Source organism: Rana temporaria, chromosome 4 (genome assembly GCF_905171775.1).
Source record: "Rana temporaria chromosome 4, aRanTem1.1, whole genome shotgun sequence".
Taxonomy (NCBI): domain Eukaryota; kingdom Metazoa; phylum Chordata; class Amphibia; order Anura; family Ranidae; genus Rana; species Rana temporaria.
This window is the reverse complement of record NC_053492.1, coordinates 256,704,716-256,726,049: the sequence shown is the minus strand read 5'-3', so window position 1 is coordinate 256,726,049 and position 21,334 is coordinate 256,704,716. Positions and strand designations below refer to the sequence as shown.

The 21,334-nt window shown below is 40.7% G+C and overlaps 1 protein-coding gene across 2 annotated transcripts in view; it reads right to left on the bottom strand.

The window, feature by feature from the left end:
- The window catches only part of GRIK2 (glutamate ionotropic receptor kainate type subunit 2), an 843,393-nt gene that overhangs the window by 516,478 nt on the left and 305,581 nt on the right, over positions 1-21,334 (bottom strand). For both annotated transcript variants that reach the window (XM_040350159.1, XM_040350160.1), the window contains exon 3: positions 20,670-20,837. In XM_040350159.1, coding sequence (XP_040206093.1) covers positions 20,670-20,837 — 168 coding nt within the window. The remainder of the gene's footprint in view (positions 1-20,669; positions 20,838-21,334) is intronic.

Here is a 21,334-nt window from a genome sequence, read left to right as displayed (position 1 = left end):
TTTCAAGGCACTGTAAAAATAGGGAATATGGGTTGGATTGACATATGGAGGATATTTTTCCCTAAAGAGCCCCAGTTTTCCTGTTTTTCTCAATGACATATTTAATTTCTGGAATAAATCTTTGTGTCAGGTATCCCAGTACAGTTCATATTGTAATTAAAATATAGTATGATCCAAGATGAGTCTTTGATCACTTTCTCCTAATTGCCTGGCCCTAAGCTAAACTGCCTATTTTTTAGACCCCTTAGAAAACGAAATGCCTTTTGGTTACATCTCATTACCTCTCATAATTCTATTGAGCAATAGATAGGAAAATTATTTATTGTAAATGCTGCCTTTCCTGACCTCCAAACCTGTTGGGAGATATTTAAAGCCTTCTTGCCAGACATATTTATTACAGAAATAAATGCTGTTAAAATGATCACAACATTATATGAAGCTCAGGTGGAACAGCAATTGCATACACTCAAAAGAAAATGTGTATCTAATACACTGAGCAAAATTATAAATGCAACACTTTTATGTTTGCCCCTATTTATCATGAGCTGAACTCAAAGATCTATGGGCCAGATCCACAACGAGCGGCCGTAACTTAACTTTTCCTATTTAAGTTATACCGCCGCAAAATCTCTACCTAAGTGCCCGATCCACAAAGCACTTACCTAGAAATTTTCAGCTGTGTAACTTAAATTCGTCCGGCGCAAGGCGGGCCCAATCTAATGGGGCGAGTCCCATTTAAATTAGGCGCGCTCCCGCGCCGGACGTACTGCGCATGCTCCCGATGCGATTTTCCCAACGTGCTTTGCGCGAAGTTACGTTACGCCGAGTTTTGTGAATCGCGCCGGGTAAAAAAAGTTGCGTCGGGAAAAAAAAGAGATGCGGCGGGAAAATAAAAAAAAAATTTGACAGCGTCGCGGGAAAGAAGGGTCTACTTTTACATGGTGTACTAACTTTACACTTTGTAAAAGTAGCCCTAATTTTGCGTTTGCAAACTAACAACTTACGGAGACTTCACGAAGGGAAACCGCTTCGTGGATCTCCGTAAGTGCTAATTTGCATACCCGATGCGGAATTTCGACGAGAAATGCCCCCAGCGGCGGCCGAGGTACTGCATCCTAATATCCGACAGTGTAAAACTATTACACCTGCCGGATCTTAGGAATATCTATGCGTAACTGATTCTGTGAATCAGTCGCATAGATAGAAACAGGGATACGACGGCGTATCAGTAGATACGCCGGCGTATCCCTTTTGTGGATCTGGCCCTATGACTTTTTCTATGTACACAAAAGGCCTATTTCTCTCAAATATTGTTCACAAATCTGAGCACTTTCTCCTTTGCCAAAATAATTGATCCAACTCACAGGTGTGGCATATCAAGATGCTGATCAGACAGCATGATTATTGCACAGGTGTGCCTTAGGCTGGCCAGAATAAAAGGTCACTCTAAAACTTGCAGTTTTACTGTGATGGGAGGGTCAGGGGGGTTCAAAAAACAGTCAGTATCTGGTGTGACCACCATTTGTCTCACTCAGTACAGCACATATCTTTTGCATAGAGTTAATCAAGTTTTTGATTGTGGAATGTTGATCTATTCCTCTTCAATGGCTGTGCAAAGGTGCTGCATATTGGTAGGAAAATTAACACGCTGTCGTATACGCAGGTCCAGAGCATTCCAAACATGATCAATGGGTGATATGTATGAGTATGCTTGCCATGCAAGAACTGGGATGTTTTCAGCTTCCAGGAATTGTGTACAGATCCTTGCAACATGGGGCCGTGCATTATCGTGCTGCAACATGAGGTGATGGTCGTGGATGAATGGCACAACAATGGGCCTCAGGATCTCCTTACGGTATCACTGTGCATTCAAAATGCCATCAATAAACTGCACATGTGTTCATTGTTCATAGCATACACCTGTCCATACCATAACCCCACCGCCACCATGGGCTACTTGATCCACAATGTTGACATCAGCAAACCACTCATTCATATCACGCCGCACACGCTGTTTGCGATTTGCCCTGTAAAGTGAAAACCGGGATCCATCCGTGAAGAGAACACCTCTCCAAAGTGCCAGACACCATTTAATGTGAGCATTTGCCCATTTAAATTGGTTACAATGACAAACTGCAGTCAGGTCAACACCCCGATGAGGATGACAAGCATGTACATGAGCTTCCCTGAGACCGTTTCTGACAGTTTGTGTGGATATTCTTTGGTTATGCAAACCGATTGTTGCAGAAGCTGTCAGGGGGGATGGTCTCAGAAATCTTTGAGGTGAAGATACTGGATGTGGAGGTCCTGGGCTGGTGTGGTTATACCTGGTCTGCGGTTGTGAGGCCGGTTGGATGTACTGCCAAATTCTCTGAAATGCCTTTGAAGACGGCTTATGGTAGAGAAATTAACATCCAATTCAAGGGCAACAGCTCTGGTGGACATTCCTGTTGTCAGCATGCCAATTGCACGCTCCCTCAAAATTGCTACATCTGTGGAATTGTGCTGAGTTATAAAACTGCACGTTTTAGAGTTGCCTTTTATTGGGGCCAGCCTAAGGCACACCTGTGCAATAATCAGGCTGTCTAATCAGCATCTTGATAAGCCACACTTGTGATGTGAATGGATTATTTCGGCAAAGGAGAAGTGCTCACTAACAAAGATTTAGACAGATTTGTGAACAATATTTGAGAGAAATAGACCTCTTGTGTACATAGAGAAAGTCATAGATCTTAAAGTTCAGCTTATGATAAATAGGGGCAAACACAAAAGTGTTGCATTTATAATTTTGCTCAGTGTACAAATATTGCCCTCCCCCATTCCTGGCCTGCTAAGTTGCATGCTCTGGTTTTCGACCACCAGTCGCTCCTGGTGGTTTGAAGGTGGAGCGACTGGGCATGCTCCGAAACTTGTACTGCCCACTCTGACGTAATTTGCAGTTGCCCGGATTCCATGCTGATCCTGACTCTCCAATTTGGATCAGAGACACAGTGTTTACCACCGCTGGTCAGCTGGAACTTCCATCTGTAGTTGTCTTTACTCCCAGGAGGCACCCCGCTGGACTTTATGGATTCATTGATATGCCTGTTTTTCGCTTTGATCTTGTAAGTGTTTTTAACCCTTCCTTGTCATTAAAGTGGTTTTGAAGTGCCTTCTTCTCTGCTTTGTTTTTCCTATAGAGTGTGCGTTTCTTTTCTGAAGTGCTGCTGTGGTGCATTAATCACATCTCAAGAGCCAGTCATGCACTATTTGTTAAAGTATCCTTGTTATCCAGAGCATCCTATTCTCCACACTCCATGCTCAGATTAAGTGTCTTATATTGATTTTGAAGGGGCACCACACCATTGCTTGCTCTTTAAAATCTTCAGAAGTTATTGGTTCTCCATAAAAGACACAGTATCAGACAGCTGATTCTGTGTCTTTTATGGAGAACCAATAACTTCTGCAGATTTGTTGTGGACTATCTTTTTCTATGAATTCCATTGCAGCTGTGTGACTGCCTTTTCGCACCCAGGTAGCTCTAAAAAAGGTTTCATCTTATTGTGTAGTAGCACCCCACCTCTGCTTTATCTTATGCACCACACCATTACTCCTTTGCTCAGGGTTCCCCCCCTAAAATCTGTACCTGATACCAAAAGGTCTGGTATGATTTTTTTCTTTGGAGTGTGTGTGTGTGGGATTTGCATGCCATTTGCTTGTTTTTTTTCGCAAGGGGTTGCTCCTCAAAAAAAAAAAACATTTAAGATCCAAAAGGACGGGCATTGATTTTTTTGGGGGAGCAGATGTCTTTTTTTTGTTTTTGCATTTGCATGGGGCCCATCTAAAATTCATATCAAATCCAAAGGGTCTGGTATTGATTTTGGGGGAATCCCCTCCTTGAGGGTCTGACATGTATCTTGTGAACCCCTATTGCATTATTTTCAAAATTAAGAACACTTTTAGGGAAGTGTGAATTAACAGCATTTTAAAAGCTTCATAGGTAGGTTTAAGGGAACCCCCCAATAAGTTTTTTTAGGGGGAACAGTGAATTTTTAATGCTGTATTTTAAGCATTAAAGTAAAATACTATAACACAGTATTACCGTATTTTCCGGCGTATAAGACGACCCGGCGTATAAGACGACCCCCTAATTTTCCAGGAAAATTTTTGGTTTTGGGATATACTCACTGTATAAGACTACCCCCTTTTTTTCAAGCCCCACTGTGCCATTACATGCCCCCACTGTGCCATTACATGCCCCCACTGTGCCATCACATTAAATGCCCCCACAGTGCTATCACATTACTTTCCCCCACAGTGCCATCACATTGCATGCCCCCACAGTGCCATCACATTGCATTCCCCCACAGTGCCATCACATTGCATTCCCCCACAGTGCCATCACATTGCATGCCCCACAGTGCCATCACATTGCATTCCCCCACAGTGCCATCACATTGCATGCCCCCACAGTGCCATCACATTGCATGCCCCCACAGTGCCATCACATTGCATGCCCCCACTTTCCCCCCCACTGTGCCATCACTCACGTTTTGCAGGCCGGTGACAGTCTCCGTCTGCTGCGAGCATCCATGATTTCAAAGCCGCGCGCCGTCTTCTCAGCGTGTCCTGTGATTGGCAGAACACAAATTTTCCCAGTAGCGCCTCTGTTCTATATTCCGCCAATCACGGATGCCTTCTCATCTCGTCCGAGGATGAGAAGGCATCCGTGATAGGCGGAAAACAGAACAGAGGCGCTGCTGGGAAGATTTCTGTTCCGCCTATCACAGGACAGCGAGGACGTGCTGAGAAGACGGCGCGCAGCTTTGAAATTATGACGATCGCAGCTGCACGGAGACCGTACCCGGCGTATAAGACGACCCCCGACTTTGGATGCATTTTTTTGCATCCAAAAAGTCGTCTTATACGCCGGAAAATACGGTACATCAAAAAGCAAACAATTGTTAGATTGCAGCTTACTAATTATTATATGTGGTGGCTGCATTAATTGTCTTTTTTAGGTTTTCTTGTATTTATTTTCATCTGATAATTTGGCCATAAGGCCTGTTGTTTTTCAGAAAAAAAAGCTCTCATGGACATTTAGCAATTTGAGGGTTGAGACAAACCAATTACTACTGACAGGGGTGACTACAATGATCAATTTTTATTTATTTATGTAAAATCTTTATCCTAAAAGAAAATAAAAAATGTTGCTGTACCTGCTTGTGAAAATGCAGTGTTGGCTGGAGTAGGCTTCAATTTGTTAGTGTATGTAAATCTGCTAGTACATCTAACACCTCCTCCCTCAAGTTGGTGTCCAGAGGTGCCCCTGTATTCCTTCATACAGAATGGGGGCACTCAAATACAGGAGGTGTATTATTGGCCAGATCACCAGGTGAAAACAGGGGCAAAAAGCCTACAGTAAAGAAAAATATTGCAATCATATCTAATGATTAATAAGCTGCAATGTATTATATTTTGGTTTTGGATTTAATACAGCTTTCACCACTCCCTGCAGATATTTTTATCATTTGTTTTGCCATGGTACATGTTACATAGGGCAGTGCACAGCTTCCAAAACTTTTTTGCTTTGCTTTGGATATTTGCCACATTAACAGAGAAAATTAATTGAACATATTTGACTCTCAATGACTTCAATTGTGTTTGGATTCAGCATCTGATTTGTTTATGAGTTTGCCCAAACTTCCCCAATGTGAGCCCAGGAGTATTGTGCTCATGCCTATTCTTCCTTGCCATATATCTAGGAGATTGGGTCGTTACCTCAATTATTCTCCTTGATCATGCTGGCTTTACAGTATGCCACACAAATCTACCACAAATCTTCAACAATTAAACTCCATTAACTACGTACTTATATGCAAATGCACTCAGACAATAAGGAAGCAAGTTGACAGTAAAAAATGGCCATATCTTAGGGTGATGTTGGAAATGTTCATTTTTTTTCAGTTTTTTTGGAGTGCTTTTATCTCATGGTATAAACTATATGGTTGTTGCCATTTGTGAGTGAGGCAGACTGTTGTAGTGATCATGTATAGTGTCCAACACAGAACCATAAGATCCAATGTACTGAAGTCAGAGAGTAAATTAGGTTGTTCCGCAACAACTCACACCAGGTTCTCCAGAGAACTCATTTAATGGATCTTCCAATAACATACAAAGTCCACAGATGATACAAGAATCCAACAAAGTAATGTAGTGTCAAAGTCTCATCTTAGAGAATACATGTTCTGATCCCTTCTAGATCTGTGCCTTCACATGTTCATGCAGAGAATACGTGGGGGTATATTCTCTAACTGATAGCCAGAAATTCCCAACATTATATTATATATTGTTTCTTTTGAATAGCTGACCAATTTGATTGGTTGTCTCTTAATTGAAAGACAGCAGGACATATTTACCTGCCACTCTTAAAAGACAGGATGTGACTTCAGCCGAAGTCACTAATTAGTATGCATCCTTGCATACTAATAAGCCCCCCTCTAATAAGTAATTAGATTGCATGTGATCTGAATAATGGTTCGATATGTAAAAACGGCTCCATCCTGTCTCTGTCTTTTTTGACAATAGACAAACCTCTTTTGACTTGCAACATGTCACAGGCCTGATGTGTAAACTAGACTTATCATTTAATCTAATTCAACTGATTGAGTAGTGGTTTGAGACTCTTCCTGTCTCTTTGAATCACAGGTTTGAAATCCGGCCTGTATATGTTAGACTCATATAATATATAATATATATATATATATATATATATATACATACATACATACATACATACATACATACATATATATTACAACACATACTACTACAACTGTCTTCTGCTTTTGTCCTGGGGGGCTCTAAGCAAGAATATCCACTCTCATTGTTACTGTTCACACTGACCATAGAGCGTTTAGATGCCCTAATCTTGGAGATTTAAAACATAGACAATTTAAAATTCTTCATTGTGCGTATTTCACCCCATACTGCCTTTAAAGACTAAATCATGCATTTTCCTCAGCCTGCTGGTGATCAATCAATTTTTTTTCATACAGTATATTCTGAGCCTGTTCATCTATCTCTCATCTATCTCTCAAATAATCTGCAACATCAACACTATGGCTCAGATCTACCTTGTCTCTTCACCCAGGATCTGATGGGACCGGTGGAAGTTTTAGTTCATACAGGTGTAGAAAGAACACTTTTAACTATTTATTGTTTTGCGCCAGGAAGAACCAAACTATGAATTGGAAAAAGACCTTCTTCCCCATCTATCCAATTCTGGAAGCAACTAGTGAACTCACACCTACCTTTGTATCAAAACACTTATAGTAACAGGGATTGCCCCAATAAGTTCACTAAAGTCTGGGTGCAGTGGCTTGGAGATGACACTATGACAACAGCACCTACGTGAAATAACTTCATGCTCCACTACTGGAATATCCAGGAAGTGATCTGCTTTTCTTTGTTCTAGGAGCCCTAATGGGGAACTCGACCCTTATGTGAGGCAAAATCTCTTATTTATAGTATTGTACATTGTTCTACGTATTGTATGTATTGCTTGTTTTAATCAAGCATCAAACTTTCTGGTTTTAGTACTCTTTTAAGTCCTCCTTTCAAATCAATAACAAAGATGGTTAAAAAAGATTCCATAAATACTATATTTAGGAAGCAAAAGAAGCCTAGAGTTAAATTAAAACAGTTGCAACACCTAAAAGAAGGAGATGGCATTGCTTTTATGAACTCTTGGCTGTATTACATTGTGGCATACCTGCAACACATGGCAAGGCAATGCCCCATAATAAACTGCAATTTTGCAGTGCATTGATTGCTTCTTCTGATTGGCCAAAGCATGCACCTGACCAAAATGCTTTGGGCAATCACTGCACAACTTGCTGTGAGAGCCATGACTGGCCAAAGGCAAGGTGCATTTGACCAATCATGGCTCAGGGGCTAAGTCCACACTCCACACTATATAAGGCTGTTTACATGGCGGCCTTGCATAGTGTGTGATAATGGAGATTGGGCAGGTAGTTAGTGGATTGTGTGTTCAGTCAGTTTAGTGCATTCAAAATAGTGTAGTGAATAACACAGTGTAGTGGTGCCACTGAAGTTTTGGTGTGTATGTATACAACGTCTGTGACACCCCACTGATCCTATTTTTTTCATTGATAATTTTTTTGTTTTTGCAGCAGCAGCAACAGCATCAGGTTATGTTGCTGTATTATTAGTACACCCCCTTCTGTGTCACAGGTGTTATTCCTCTGCGTAAGCACAGCAGTGGTTTCCTTCTTTTTTTTGGCACAGCAGCACTAATAATATTTAGGGCATAATTGCTGTCCCCCTTCTGCTTCACAGGGTGTTCCTCTTTCCGAATGGGGTAATTTGACGGTAATTCCACTGTCCCTGGTGCTACAGGACCTTCAAATGTGTGATAGTAGGAATAAAATTAGATGTGTAATTTATGCTCCTAGAACGCCTGAGGCATGTTGGGCCTCTCTATAATGGCCAGGCTGTAAAAAAGTTTCACAAATGTGATATTGTCATACTCAGGAGGTGTAGCAGAATGAATTTTGGGGTGTAATTGGAAGTATGCATATGCTGTGTATGAGAAATAACTTTGTGTAATTTTTTTTTAATCTTAATTTTCCCAAGAATTGTGGGAAAAAATTACAACTTCAAAAAACTCACCATGCCTCTTAATAAATACATTGGAGGTATTTGTACTGTCCTGACATTTCAGGGCCTCAATAAATGACATAGGCTGTCAGTACATCAAGTGTGATAAAAATGTTTATGATGTGCTTGTAGACTCTATGGCCCGGATTCACAAAGCACTTGCGCCGACGTATCTCGAGATACGCCGCGTAAGTGAAAATATGCGCCATTGTATCTGTGCGCCGGAGCCACAAACTAAGATACACCTAAAAACTGGCTTCAATCCACCGACGTAACTTGCCTACGCCGGCGTAGCATAGGCGCACATTTAGGATGGACGCTCCCATTGTTTAGCCATTCAAATATGCAAATGAGGGAAATACGGCGATTCACAAACCTAAGTGCGCCCGACGCAGGCTATGCGATGTGCGCATAAGTTGTACGTCCGGCAAAAAAAGTTAAGCCCCATAAAGCAGGTGTAACTCAGCAGCAGACATGCAAAGGTCTGCACCAGGGAACTCAAGCCAACGTATTTTACGTAGTTTACGTTGGACGTGAATATGACTAGGCGTAGGTTACGTTCACGCCATAGGCAGTGATCAGGCGTATCTTAGGCAGTTGTTCCGATGTGTTTGTGAACATGCGCACTGGGATGCGTCCACGGGACGGCGCATGCGCCGTTCGTTATACGTATCTGTCTGGCGCGCGGCCCATCATTTGCATGGGGTCACGCCTCATTTGCATGGCTCACGCCCACTTCCACCTACGCCGGCTTATGCCTAGGAAACCCAGCACAGTTTTGGGAGCAAGTGCTCTGTGAATTCCATGCTTGCCTCTCTGCGCTGCGTCGGCGTAGCGTACAGGAGATTTGCTACGGCGGCATAAATGTGCTCCGCTGTCTGTGAATCCGGGCCTATAACTTTCACACAGACTAAATAATATTCACTAATTTGGGTTATTTTTACCAAAGATAAGTAGCAGTATATATTTTGGCCCAAATTTATAAACAAAAATTACTTATTTGCAAAATGTTATAATATAAACTAAAAAAAAGTGTTTATTTTAACAAAAGTGTAGCTCTTTTAAAAAAAAAAAAAAAAGAAGAAAGCTCTATTTGTGTGAAAAAAATTATAAAAATTTTGTTTGGGTACAGTGTTGCATTACTGAGTAATTGTCATTCAAATTGTGAGAGCACTGAAAGCTGAAAATTGGTCTGGGCAGGAAGGGGGTGAAAATGCCCTGTATTAAAGTGGTTAAGGGGAATCCTATGACAGAATTAAGAAAAAAAAACAGCATTGTACTTCTGTACAACCAACCTGTCTGTTTTTTCCCGAACGATCAGTGCGGTTGGCTATAACCAGAAAGACCAATCAATGTGTTCTGATGTAGGGAAAGTCAGAACACAATAGCGGGAGTGATTCCACAATCCACATTGAAAGTGTGGATCGAGGAATCAGATTTTTTTTTTCCCTTAAGCCACTGGGTGAACAAAAAAAAAGAGATTAATGTACAGTCTGCAATATGGTTCATTATTTCAACCACTGAAGAGAGGGGCGTAATTATTTACTATCAATCTGTGCTTTCTCTTTATCCTGGAACACAAAAACTAAGCCCTGAAGCTGAGAGGTAAACTAACTCCATGCTTGTACTGTACATTGTATTGTAAATATGTTTTTCTGTGCAATTTGTAAATAGCATGTAACATATCGTGCTGTACATTGTGTTGTAAATACTGTTTAGTGTGTCATTTGTAAATATTATGTAACCCTATTAATGAATATATATTGCAGCTTGAACTACTTCTTTTGTCCTTAGATTTATCTCTGTTTATGTAAATACTCCTACAGTGTTTGGAGTATATTCACATACAGTAATTTGACATTAAATACCAGGCTTATGGCAGCAGCTAGCTGCCATAAGCTAGCTGCCATAACCTGCTAGCTGGTAGCTGCCATAACCCTGGTATCTTTATTTACATTGATAAAAGTGGTCTCAGCAGTGGATTCGCCAAGAGATCACTTTTATAGGTAGCAGAAGAGGTACTCCCCCACCTCGTAGCTTCCCGGTGTCTTTCGGGTATATGGGAGCCATTAGTAAACCCGGAAGAGATCCTATCTGATCGATGGTTGGGCAGAAAGCCAAGTAAAGGGAAAGATAGTGCCCACTAGGGCTCTATGCCCTTGGAAGAACGGAGCGACGTTTGAAGCCACTTTCGCCTCTCAATAAAGAGGACCTGTCATGCTTATTTCTATTACAAGGGATTTGTACATTCCTTGTAATTGGAATAAAAGGGAAAGAAATTAAAAAAAGAAAGGGATAGTGTAAAAATAAAAAGTAAAATAAATAAAAAAATATTTTTCAAAGCGCCCCATCCCTCCGAGCTTGCGCGCAGAAGCAAACGCATACGTAAGTCATGCCCACATATGTAAGTCGGGCATGCATATATAAACAGCGTTTAAACCACACATGTAAGGTATCACCACAATTGTTATAGCAGGAGCAATAATTCTAGCGCAAGACCTCCTCTGCAACTCTAAACAGGTAACGTAAAACATTTTAAAGCTCCACCTATGGAGATTTTTAAGTACCGTAGTTTGTCGCCATTCCACGAGCTTTCACAATTTTAAAGCATGATATTTAAGGTATCTACAGTATTTACTTGGCGTAACATGATCTTACACATTAAGCCCTGTACACACAATTGGTTTGTCTGATGAAAACGGACCAATGGACCGTTTTCATCGGACAAACCGATTGTGTGTGGGCCCAATCGTTTTTTTTTCAATCAGTGAAAAAAAATAGATCATGTTAAAAAATTTCCTATGGATAAAAAAACGATAGAAAAAACAATCGTCTGTGTGGAAGTCCATCGGTCAAAAATCCATGCATGCTTAGTATCAAGTCGACGCATGCTCGGAAGCATTGAACTTTGATTTTCTCAGCACGTCGTAGTGTTATACGTTACCGCGTTTGGACACGGTCGGATTTTTGACTGATGGTGCGTAGGCAAGACTGATGAAAGTCAGCTTCATCGGATATCCGATGAAAAAATCCATCGGATTAGATTCCATCAGATATCCAATCGTTACTGTTTTTTTTTTATAAAGGCGTTTTTTCCCAAAAACATTCGTTGGAAAGGCCACTCCCCGAATACAAGTGAAACATAAAATATTGCAATGATCGCCATTTTATAATCTTGGGTCTCTGTTAAAAAAATATTCATTAGGTTTTGAGGTTCTTAGTAATTTTTTAGCAACATATAAAGATTTTAACTGGTAAGCAACAAATGTCAAAAAAAGGCCTGATATTAACTGCTTCCCTACCTGCCCATTGTCAAATAACATCTATAGGAGGGATCTCCCATCCTGGGGTGGCATCATCTGACATCCTGGGCTTCCCGGCCATCAAGGGGGTGCGTGCGCGCCGCTGTGTCACTCGAGATCCGATGCGCATGCCCGGCCGCTGTGATATCTGCCGGGTAACCGCAATTGCCCGGTAACAGAGCAGGACCGTAGATCTGTGTGTGTAAACAGGGGAGAGGAGACCGATGGTGTGTTCCCAGTACAGAGGAACACCGAGTCTCCTCCCTTTGTGAGTACCCACCCCCTACAGTTAGAATCACTCCCTAGGTAACACATTTAACCCCTTGATTGCCCTCTAGTGTTAACCCATTCCCTGTCAGTGACATTTATGCAGTAATCAGTGCATTTTTATAGCACTGATCACTGTATAAATGTGAATGGTCCCAAATATGTGTCAAAAGTGTCCGATATGTCCGCAGCAATGTCAGTCACAATAAAAATTGCAGATCGCTGCCATTACTAGTAACGCTATAACTTTTGCGCAAACCAATCAATATACGTGTATTGCATTTTTTTTACCGAAAATATGTGGAAGTATATATATCTGCTTAAACTGAGGAAAAATTTTGCTTAAAAAAATGTGCATATTTATTACAGCAAAAAGTAAAAAAATATTGTGTTATTTTCAAACTTGCCGCTCTTCTTTTGTTTATAGCGCAAAAAAAAATTAATTGCAGAGGTGATCCAATACCACCAAAAGAAAGCTCTATTTGTGGGGAAAAATGATGCGCATAATTGCGCAATTGTCATTCAAAGTACAACAGCGCTGATAACTGAAAATTGGCCTGGGCAGGAAGGGGGTGAAAGTGCCATGTATTGAAGTGGTTAAAGTGGTTGACCTAGTTAACACAGCAAATAACCTTAAAGGATCCCTGGGCATAAATCCTGTAGGGCTGGTTCACACTGGTGCGTTGTGACATTGCCGGCATGGCACCGTCCTAATCGGTGCAACGCCCATCTGCGGCACTGCACGGGTTTCAAAAAGCAGTTTTTGTACTACTTTTTGCGATTTCGGCCCGCGATTTACATTGACATCTGTGCAGAAATCTGCAGAGTTGTCATAAAAATCGTGGCTGAAATCGGGACTTCCAGCGGGAGTGAAATCGTGCAATTTCAGCTGAACTCACACGGCTTCACTCCCGCAGCCCAGTGTGACACACTGGGCTCACACTGGGCTTATAGATAGCCCCTTTAAAGGAAGGTGTGCTTTTAAAGAAGGAATGCAACTGTGGCTGTGACTGCTAACTTTTTAATACTGACATGTATTGTCCAGGGCATCTTGAATTGTAATCTTGACTACAATCGCTTACATTTACAGAACTACCCATAATCTATCCAGATTTACAAATTGTAGCTCTATATGGGTTTACAACCTAAATGTATTGTCTGCTATTGATAATTGTGCAAAAAAATGTGCTTGCATTTAACATATTGTTCTGGTGCGATACGTAATTCATATGTAAATAATTCAAAACCGTCAAATAAAAATATTTGTTCAGCTTTTGAATATTTTTTGCCTTTATCAAGATCATATTTTCCTGCTACTAGCCAATACACTTTGTGTGTTTAAAAATCCATTAGATTTGCTCCTTGTTGAACTCTAGGAGTGCATATGTATGTCTATTAGGCCTTTGCATACTTTTATTGTGATGATCTCTGCTCCTTTTCACTAATGGAAATAATCATAAATAGAAAAGCTTGTCAAATTTATAGCATAAAGGCGCCTGTAAAAGGTTTTTCCCACTTTCATAGTACTAAATATACAGTTGTAAAGTAACCTTTTTATTTTAGTGTTCAGAATTTCAACCTCAAATTATCTTAACATTTAAGCCATTGGAATATAAATAAATATTGTTGTATTTCACATTTTCAATCAATGCATTTGAATTTACAGACACAATGTAAAAGGATATAAGCATACTATTAAAGTTGCTATGGCTTTTGATAAAGGTACTCACATATACGACTACTGTATGTGGCAGAAGAATATTCTTATTCTATAGTCAATCGTTTGTTATGCACATCCCATTAATTGAATCAATAACTATTGCTTTTATTATGTGGGACAACAAAAATGTAATTCCAAATCAATATTTGTGCTAAAAAAAACATTTTTATTAACCACTTAAGGACTGAGCCTCTTTCAGAGATTTGTTGTTTACAAGTTAAAAACATTTTTTTTTTTTGCTAAAAAATTACTCAGAACACCCAAACATGATATTTTTTTTATAAGACCCTATAGAATAAAATGGTGGTTGTTGCAATACTTTATGCCACACCATATTTTCTCAGCGGTCGTACAAGCACATTTTTTTGGGGGAAAAATACATTTTTTTAAGTTAAAAAAATAAGACACCAGTAAAGTTAGCCCAATTTTTTTATATTGTGAAAGATAATATTACGCTGAGTAAATTGATACCCAACGTGTCACGCTTCAATATTTCGCCCGCTCATGTAATGGCGACAAACTTTTACCCTTAAAAATCTCCATAGGCGATGTCTAAAAATATCTACAGATCACCAGTTTTCAGTTACAGAGGAAGTCTAGGACTAGAATTATTGCTCTCATCCTAACGATTGCGGTGACTGTACTGTTTTCTAGTTTAGCCTACTATAGACATTTATAAGGCTTGACAGTCAATACATTTAGCTGTGCTTTAGTCAGAAAACAACTCATTCTACATTCATAAATTCAAGCATATTGAGCAATCACATAGTCCATCTTTCTATTGTTGGAGGAGCCAAAGTTATCACATTTCAAGAACCAACATCCACTTCATCAGAACAAAAAATTAGGGGGAATATTCATATTCTATATAATGAAAAAATACCAATAATTAATTAATGTAAAAAAAATTGTGCTAACTTTACTGGTGTCTTATTTTTTAAGTCAAAAAGTGTATTTTTTTTAAAAAAAAGTGCACTTGTAAGACCTCTGTGCACATACAGTATGACATAAAGTATTGCAATGACCACCATTTTATTCTCTAGGGTGTCTAAAAAATATATATATAACATTTGGGAGTTCTAAGTAATTTTCTAGCAAAAAAAGATTTTCAACTAGTAAACACAGAGACCCGGATTCACAAAGCACTTACGCCGACATATCTCGAGATACGCCACATAAGTCTATCTATGCGCCGTTGTATCTGTGCGCCGTGCCCACAATCTGAGATACGCCTAAAAATAGGCTTCCTACGACCGACGTAACTTGCCTACATCATCGTATCGTGGGCGCATATTTGCGCTGGGCGCATTTTCCGCTCCCATTGATTTTCTATGCACATATGCAAATAAGGGAGATACGCCGATTCACGAACGTAGTTGCGCCCGGCGCATAATATACGCGGTTTGCGTAAGTCATACGTCCGGCGTAAAGTTATTCCACATATAGGAGGCGCAACTAATGCAAAGGTATGGACCAGGGAGCACAAGCCGTCGTATCTTTTGTCGTTTACGTTGCACGTGAATATGACTAGGCGTAGGTTACGTTCACGTCGTAGGCAGTGATCCGTCGTATCTTAGGGAGTAGTTCTGACGTGATTCTGAGCATGCGCACAGGGATGCGGCCACGGGACGGCGCATGCGCCGTTCATTTTAAGTACTTCTATGGCGCTTGCCCCATCATTTACATGGGGTCACGCCTCATTAGCATGGCTCACGCCCACTTCCACCTACGCTGGCTTACGCAGAGGAAACCCAGTGTATCTTTAAGAGCGAGTGGGAGCGAGTGCTTGGCGAATCCAGTGCTTGCCTCTGTGCGCTGAATTGGCGTAGCGTATATTAGATACGCTACGCCCGCATAAATATGCGCCGATGTATGTGAATCCGGGCCAGAGTCTGAAAAATAGGCCCCCGGTTCTTAAAGGGGTTGTAAACCCTTGTGTTTTTTCACCTTAATGCATCCTATGCATTAAGGTGAAAAACACCTTGCTGTGTCCGCCCCTCCTGAGCCCCCGTTTTACTTACCTGAGCCCCAAATTTCAGTGGGCGCGATCCCGCATTACTTTCCCCACGTCTTGTCTGCTCTTCATTGGATAGATTGATCGCAGCGCAGCCATTGGTTCCCACTGCTGTCAATCAAATCCAATCTTCTGCACACCCACCCTTCTACCCAGTTTACGAGAATCCACCATACATGACCCGGTCATCTCAGACCATAGTCCTATTTCAATTGAGCTTGACAATTTTCTACAAATACCAGACAATGGTGCTTTCTGGCCTACTTAAAACAAAATGAATGCTTTAGATGTATGTTGGAAAAGGCATTGTCTGAATATGCAGAAACAAATGCCCCTCACAGGGCAAAGCCCAACCTTTACTGGGAAGCAGGAAAATCATTCTTGTGAGGTAGGATTGTATCCTATGTGGCCACAAACAAGAAAAACACCCCAACAAAATTATCTATAAGCTAGTGAAAGATTGCAAGCAGCACAAACCCAATTAAATAAACAACATACTCTAAATAACTTAAAAATGTGGCACTAAGCAAAGCGACTTTTTGATGCCTGGGCTGATAATGTAGAAAACATCAAGTCGTCATACGTAGATCTACAATTCCAAGTACAGGAACAAAGCAGGGAAGTTATTAGCTAGATTATGCAGCAATACATATCGGCCAACCCACATCACCACCCTAAAAAACACCCTCTCCTCATCTCTGAAGGGCATAAGTAAAACCTTAGAACTATATTATACAAAACTCTACACAGATGAACCTATAAACACGGGCAAAGCGAATAAATGGTTAGATTTGGTAGCCTTATCCTTCATAGGCAAATGCTTAATGACATGAGGAGTCAGCCGAAGAGAAGAGGGAGGATGGAGTAGGAGGAGGAGGAGAAGAAGAGGCAGGCCTCCATGCAATCCGTGGCGGTAAAACCAAATCTACATGGGTGCCACGGGTTACATGCTTGGCAACCGTCAGAAGGTTCACCCAGTGGGCAGTAAAATGTATATACCTTCCCTGCCCGTGTTTGCTAGACCACGTGTCTGTGGTCAGATGTATCTTGGCACCGAAACTGTGTGCCAGAGATACATTCACTTGCCGCTGAACATGGCCATATAGCTCTGGGATGCCCTTCTGTGAAAAATATTTCCTTCCTGGGACCTTCCATTGTGGTGTTCCAATGGCCACAAATTTTCAAAAGACCTCCAAGTCCACCAGTTTATATGGTAGTAGTTGGCAGGCTATCAGTTCCGACAAGCCAGCGGTCAATCGTTGGGCAAGAGGGTTATCCGGCATCATTGTTTTTTTACGATCGAACATTTGGGCCACGGAAGCCTGCCTTTTTGCAGAAAAACGTGAGGACGGCATGATGGAAGGTGGAGTGGAGGACAATTGTGAGCATAGAGGAGAAGGAGAAGAGGCTGGATGGTGAGAGCCTGGAGTGTGGCTTTGTGGGTTCTGATGGCGTTGCTCCCACTGGGCTCAGTGATGGGAGGCCAGGTGCCTTCTTAAGGCGGTCGTCCCTAGGTGAGTGTTGGGCTTACCACGACTTATGCGTTGACTGCAAAGGCTGCAGATGGCAACACTATTTTCTGCAGCAGACACGTTAAAAAAGGCCCACACTGCGGAGCCATAGACTGGTGTCCTGGGAGAAACAGATGTGACTGTACATGGTTGATGGCTCGCTCCTGATACATTAGGAGTCTGGTTTGTCCCTCCTGTGCAATGTAAGTTCGGCCTGCTTCTCCTCCCTATCTGCTGGTCCATTTTTCTTTTGTATCAGGAATCTAAAAGGGTGGTAACCCAGTAATGGTCCCTCTCTTTTATAGCCTGAATGGCTTTGGGGTCCTTGTGCGGACATTTATGCATGAATGAGCCAATCTGCCACAAATTGCTTGCAGAGGACCCAGAGTCCTTGGTGATGCCGAGGACAACAGTGTACTCAACAATCTTATCCCACCCATGTACAACTCCTGGGGTTTGGGAGGGCTGAAACATACCCTAGAAGTCTACAACATTTCCTTCACCCCCTCCTCAGCCCTAGCTTTCCTAACTTTCCTTCTCTCATTCCTCCCCTGCCTCCTGCTGCCTCTGCTCCACAGGGATGTAGGCAGTAGGCAAAATATCCTGCTGGTTCTGAGGCATCTCTTCCTCTTTTTCCTGCTATTGTACCTTCTGTGCTCACTCCATTACATAACTCCCTGGGTGCTTCAGTAAGAACACCAAAAGGATGGTGACTAGATGCCGCCCGTATTCTTAGCCAATTGACATCCGGGCCTATTTTGACATTTCTGACATACATGATAAAATCAGCATTTTTTGCGGTATAATTACTTAGAACCTGAAAACATAATATATATTCTGAAAACACAGATTCTGGAGAATACAAAAGTGCTTGCTGTAATTTTGTATGTGGCAAGATATTTGTGCAGACATTTATCAGTCGCAAATATTTCAATCGAAAATATACTTAAATGCATTTTAATGCACACAAACATAATATAATATCCACATTTTTGGTAAAATATAAGATGATGTTACCGAGCAAATAGATACCAAACATCAAGATTTAAAAGGTCACATGTCCATGATATGGTGACAAACTATGTTTCCTAAGAATCTCCATAGGCAATGCTATAAAAGCCTTTACAGGTTACCAGTTTACAATTAAACATGAGCTCTGGTGCTATAATTATTGCTCTCACTCTGACGTTCATGGTGATATCTCACATGTGTAGGGCAATCAGCTTTTACATGTGCCTGCGAGACCTACATATGTGTTTGCATTGACATGTGGGGCAGGGGGATGGGGGCACTTCATATTTTTAAAATGTTATTGTTTTTACCTTTTTTCCATTTTTTTGTCAACTTTATTGCCACCACAGGGGATAAACAACATCCCTTGTGATAGATTGGGCAGGACAAGTAACATGTACTCTTTATTCAGAGATCAGAGGTGTAAAGACCCCCGTCTCCCCCTCTGCCCTCCAAAGTAGCTGATAATACATAGAGTAGTTTGATTAGCTACCTCCATGGCTGGTAATTGCCAGGTAAACAAAGAACCAATACTGGAAATGACAATATTTATGCTGTTTCTGGCTCCATTCCTCACAGAGGAGGGGAGGAATAGATGTTTCTCCTTCTCCTCTGTGCTCAGCTGACCAAACTGCTTCCAGCCCAGGAATGGTGGCAGATAATAGTGGGAGGGAGTCCCCGTTCAAGCCCCGAACCAGCAAGATGGACACATTGCCTTCCACATGCTGGTGGAAGACCAGGATGGGCTTTGACACAAAAAAGTTGTGGCTGGGCTCCTACCACTGTAGTAACGTACAGGTCATAAACTTGCATAAGGGGACCCATTCCATTAGCTGGAATGGGAGCAAATGCATTTTTTCCAAACTTGCATTGAAATCTTGGTCATGAGAGTGATTAGGGGACATTTTAAATGCCTCTTCAGCAGCTGTTTTAAAGATATCTGCCTGTTCAAAGAAGCGGCTATAAATGGTGTAGTACAAATTCATGTCACTCATGCATGTGTTACCCAAATAACTGCTAGTTTTACCATGGTTAATACACTGATTAATATGAAAATGTACAGTATTTTTTTGTTTAGAGCGCAAAAAATAAAAATTGCAGTGCTGACCAAATACCACCAAAATAAAGCTCTATTTGTGGGGAAAAAAATTACATAAATATATTGGGTACAGTGTCACATAAACGCACAATTGTCAGTTAATGTAGTGCAGTGCCGTATCGTAAAAAATGGCCTGGTCATGAAGGGGGTAAATCTTCCAGAGGTCAAGTGGTTAATAAAAGACCACATAGATCAGTTCTTGCTGGGAAAAAAAGCATGGATTTATGAAAGAGAAGTTTTAAAACAAATCTGATTTCTTTTTATGAGGGTGTGAGCAAAACCTTAGACAAAAGCGTGGCTGCGGATGTAGTATATTTTGATTTTTCAAAAGAGTTTGACACAGTTCCCCACACACCTCAATGCACTGATTAATTTGGCAACCATGTGGCACATGTTTAATGTTGATAAATGTAAAGTTATGCATTTGGAGGCTAGAAACATGAACACATCTTACATACAGTACTAGGAGGAAAACAGCTGGGGGAGTAAATGCTGGAGAAGGATCTGGGTGTTCTGGTAGATCATAGGCTTAAAGAGTAACTCCACATTTGTTGAGAAAAAAACATTCTCCTCTGGATGATCTATGTACATTGGCAGGTGGTTCTGTCCAGCCCAGTAGATTGTTTTAAGAAAGGCCTGAATTCTTTCCTAGATACACATAATATAATTGGATACTAATTATTTATGGGCAAAGTTTATCCAGGGAACATCAAATTGCCTCTTGGGGGATCAGGAAGGATTTTTTTCCCCCTGCTGGAGCAAACTAGATCATGCTTTATTTGGGTTTTTTGTCTTCCTCTGTATCAACTCTGGGTATAGGATTGTATATATAGGATTGTATAAATATTGTCCCCTTCTATTGGGTGAACTGGATGGACTTGTGTCTTTTTTTAACAAGACTAACTATGTAACTATATGTAACTCTCTTCCTGAACATTGGGCATCATTGAGGCATTTCTTTCCATGACAATTTTTGTACATAAGATTAATAGAATCCTGCATTAAAGACCATTTTCTAAGTGCTAATATATGCATATGCGGGTCTATGAAAAACATTGGCCGCTGCATTAAACAAGAACAATACCTTTTCTGGATGCTTCAAAGCTGTCATAGAGGTTTATTCTTTGAGTATCATATGTTAAAGTTGTATTTGGAAGTAAAGTTCTGTTTCTGTTAATTGTATTCACTGCAAATCTGAAGGCTAATTCTTCTGCTCCAAAAGGTCCAGACTCTACATATTCAAAAATCCCCCCTACAATAAAAAATAAAAAAAAGGTTAGGAAGGACATAAAGTTAAAAATGAATGTCATACATTGCAAATATTTAACACATCAACATGCAAAACATCTTGGCGGTTGCTACAAATAGTGCTTTGTTCAGACCTCAAAATCATCAAGATCTCTGGACCATCTACAAATTAGTCTTTTAAGTTCTTGCCATGTCAGTAAAAACACCAAGGAATAATATAATGATACATTTCATAAGAAATAGTAGGCTACGTTCTATATGGAACATCTATCATTTCTAACTGTCAGTTGTTATGTTGGACAAACATAAAAATATAATTACTGTATTTATCGGCATATAACACGCGCCGGCGTATAACACACACCCCAATTTAAGAGGAAAGTTTCAGAAAAAAAAATACATTTTAAATAAACAACTTTGAAGTAAAATAATGGTAGCTCAAAACTTTTTTTATGAATATTTATACCACTTATTACGTTAATGGCAGATTTAATATTCTCA